This window comes from Pteropus alecto, unplaced genomic scaffold (assembly GCF_000325575.1).
Source record: "Pteropus alecto unplaced genomic scaffold, ASM32557v1 scaffold3, whole genome shotgun sequence".
In the NCBI taxonomy this organism is placed as follows: Eukaryota; Metazoa; Chordata; class Mammalia; order Chiroptera; family Pteropodidae; genus Pteropus; species Pteropus alecto.
Genome location: NW_006442484.1, coordinates 475,211 through 478,926, shown reverse-complemented (window position 1 = coordinate 478,926; position 3,716 = coordinate 475,211). Strand labels below are relative to the sequence as shown.

General features: G+C 57.8%; 1 protein-coding gene across 1 annotated transcript in view; it reads right to left on the bottom strand.

Annotated features, from left to right (window-relative positions):
- Positions 1-3,456: 3,456 nt before the first annotated feature.
- The window catches only part of OLIG2 (oligodendrocyte transcription factor 2), a 956-nt gene continuing 696 nt past the window's right edge, over positions 3,457-3,716 (bottom strand). The window contains exon 1 of the mRNA XM_025039245.1: positions 3,457-3,716. This exon is cut by the window's right edge and continues 696 nt beyond it. Coding sequence (XP_024895013.1) covers positions 3,457-3,716 — 260 coding nt within the window.

Below are 3,716 nucleotides of genomic sequence, written 5' to 3'. Positions count from 1 at the left end.
AACCTCTCCTCTTTGCTGTCTGTGGGAAGTGGAGTTCCCACCGCACCATACGGGGAACTCTGCCTCATCCATCCTCCAGCACCCATCCAGGCAAGCGTCCTTTCACTGTGACTCCTGACCAGTAAGGGAGCGAGGAGCCCACTGGCAGTGCTCCTGGGTGCAGAAACTGTGGTGGAAGCTGTGCCTCTCAACCTCCAGTCATCCGAGCTCTTGGGTGGAGGGTGAGGATAATCTCACAGACCTCGGGGGCTAGTGACAGAAGCCCCCAGGCCGCCGCTGAGAGCTAGCGACCAGAAAGGGCGACGTGGGTGGTGGGGAAGCTGTAGCAGAGAGCAAGAGAGAACCTCAGGGACTAAGGCTCCCAGGGAGGGGGGACCCTGAGCCTGTGACCTGCAGACTGCTCCAAGCCTGTGACTGTTTCCCTACCTCCTTTTCGCTTCCCTTTTCTTAGTAGGGGGTCCGCCCCAATTAAGGGCCCTCGGGAGTCAAAGTAATTGCACAGTCTTCTCCTGCTCCACCTCTGAGCCCGGCCGCAGGCCTGCGCCCTCCACTCCCCGCCCCTGCCAATCAAAGGCCACCCTCGGTGAGGAGCCACCTGCCCGGGGAGGCCGTGCGCGCTCGTGTGCGCCTGTGTGTGCTTCCTCTGCGTCCGAGCGTAGGCTACGCTCTCACACGTGGCGGCCGAGATCGCTGGCTGGGCGCGCAGTTTAGACGGGTGGCCTCGGGGAGGGCCCGGAGCCTGGCTGCATCCAGCCCCTCCTTCCTCCGAGGCCGAGATCTATCCTGGCTGGCAGCTGGTCGCCCGCCAAGAGCTTGGATACGGTTGGGAGGAAGGGGGACTTGTTTTATTAGCTTTCAACAACCGCCCCTCTACGCATACACCACGTACACCCAGAGTCTTGCCCTGGGTGAAAAAAGCAGTGATTTTACCCCCACCCCACCCCCACCCTGTCGGGTTCTCAGCTCCCACCAGTCCGAGTTCCAGCCTTTTCGCGTTCCTCTATGTCTGCGACTGCCGCCGGATCCAGTTCTGAATTCTCAGTAAGCTTCGGAATCAAGCTCTATATCTCGCTCTACCCTCTTTGGAGATTCGCGTGGTGCTGCTCAGGTCCCTGGCCCCTCGTCTCCCCTCCCCAGCCCCTCGGTCTCTTCCAGTCTTCGATGAGAAGCGAGGCCTACAGAGCCCAGTCTCTGGGCTCCCGCTGTTCTGGCCAGCAGCCTGACTTTACCTGCTGGAGGACCCCGAAGCACCTGTCCCCCAGCAGGGATCTTCTGCCGGTGGCCACCAAACATGTCGACGGGAGATGTGGTCGATGAGAGGGCCCAGGATCGGGGACCAGTCCTCTGCGTTGGCTCGGTGCTTTCAAGGGCGTGTGTTCTCCAGCCAGCCCGCGGTGCTGAGAGACTGCAACCTCGTCAGTCCTCCTCCTAGACCCGAAAGGCCGAAACTTGATTTCTGGCCAGACTCTCTCTTAAGAGCCACGTCCAAAATTTTCATTGCAGTTATGGATCGTGAGGAACCCAGTGGCTTAGAGAAGACAGAGGTGGCCCCGAGGAAGACCTCATGAGAATCTAGCTCCGCTGGCTGTTCCCAGCATCTGACACTTTGCAGTTCAAGGCCAGGGTGGGCGCTGGGGGAGAGTCGTGCAGAGCGTGGGGAAGGGAGCGAAGGGTGAGCGGATGCGCGCTAAACGCTCCAGCTGCTCTTTGCTCCAACACAGTGGCACTGCGGGCCCAGGAAGCATAGGGCAGCTGCCTGGGTGGTTCACAGGCTGGCGACCGCCTCAGAACAGAGGGAAAATAAAATCCCAGCAGGGCAGGAGGTCTGAGCGCCCGGGTCCTCAAGCGAAGGCACGGCCCTCCTCTCCAAGTCCCAAAGTTCTGCGCGAACGGAGCGAAATGTTCACTTTCAACTAACTCAATCCTCAAACGAAGGGCAAAGGAGTTTCGGATTAGACATCAGAAAATAAAAAATAAGAACAAATGAGTTGTGATAAACACCTGGAGGATGTATTGTGGGGGAGGGGTGGCAAGAGAAGTTGAATAGGCAAACGGCCCCCTTATCTTTCTCCAGGGCGAGATCAGCGGAACGGCCCCCAAATCTGGCCTCAAGTGATAAAGTCCTACACTCCCTGCCCGCCCCCGCCCTCCGCCCCACTGCACGCTGACACCGGCTGGAAAACACTCGATTTACTTTTAATTTTATTTAAAATCTCAACACTTGATCATTTATTTTGTTTTTGCAACCAAACAAGTAATAAATATTATTTAGCACTTTTTTCTTTTTACAAAAATAAAACAGATGATACATTCTCTGCGAGGGGCAGCGATCAGAGGAGGGATGTTATGTGGCAGACGCTGTGAAGGCCAATTGCAACGCTGGCAGCGCCGAGGCGGTTTGCGCGAACGCAGGAAGCACGTGGAGGAGTTTGTCATTTGTGTTAAACATGGCAAAAAGAAACCAACATTGAAGAAGCCCGCTGAGACTCGGGTAGGACTGGCAGTCACGTGAGCATACAAATTAGCAGCACGCACTTACCTCATCACTGACATTATATTTACACGTCCAAGAAAGAAAGAATTAAAATACCAACAGAACCCCCAAATGACCGAAACTATATTCACAGCAACAGCCTTTGAGTTCTGTCAAACCCTCAGGTACCAACTACAACGACTGCCCCAATCGGGTAAGGAACCGAATCATTTTGTGCTCAGAGATGGAAAGAATGGAGGTGGGAGGAGGGAATTCTATTTTCAAATAACTAAAAAACAAAACAAAACAAAACAAAAAAACCCCACCCGCTTCCCAAGCTGACACTTTTAGGTTATTCCAATCCACAAGTGGTTCTATTCTGACCGACCAGCAGCCGCTCTCGGATGGTCTACCAGACACCGAGATTGGACACGACCGTAAGCGCTTCTGGTACAGAATGCCAGCTTCCAACTAACTCGTAGCCCCCGGCCCAGGGTCAGAGAGGACCCTTGACCGCAAGGCCTGACTCCGACGGTCGTTTCCGGAGTGCCGCCCCCCTGGGGTCGCCAATCCGCCAAGAAAGGAAGAAGGAAAGAAAGTCGCCAACGCTCCCCTCCCTCTCCACTCCCCCATGCAACGAAGCGCAGCCGGGGCCACGTGAGGCCGTGTTCCCCGGGAAACCAGTTTTTAGAATCATCTCTTTTTGAGGGAGAAGGGGGTTGAGGGTAGGGTGCACACAGTGGTGCCTTCTTATAAAATTCTGTCTACCGGACCAGCGCTGTTTAAAGCCAGAGAGGGCTGAACGAGGTCCCGGAACGAACGTCCCTGTCACTCCCCCACAGTTTAAGGCGCGCCCCGGAAGGTGCAGGAGTCCTCACCGTCACCCCCCACCCCCAGCCCAAGGTCCTGCGCTCCTCCTCGGAACTGAGTGCCCAGGCCCCAGCGCCGGCCAGTCCTCGCTTCCCGGCCACCTCCCGGCGGGTTCACTTGGCGTCGGAGGTGAGGCGCGGCAGGCTGCCGGCGCCCATGGCCGACACGTGGTGGTGCGGCGGTGGCACCTGGCACATGCTGCAGGGGCAGGGCATGCCGCCCCAGTGCTGGAAGCCGCCGCTGCCGCCGCTGCCCCCGCCCCCGCCCCCCAGAGGTGCCGCCGCTGCCGCCGACGGAGACTTCAGCAGGCCGTGCGGCGGCCGAATGGAGCCAACCGACGACAACCCGGAGCCAGGCAGGGAGGCGCTGGGGA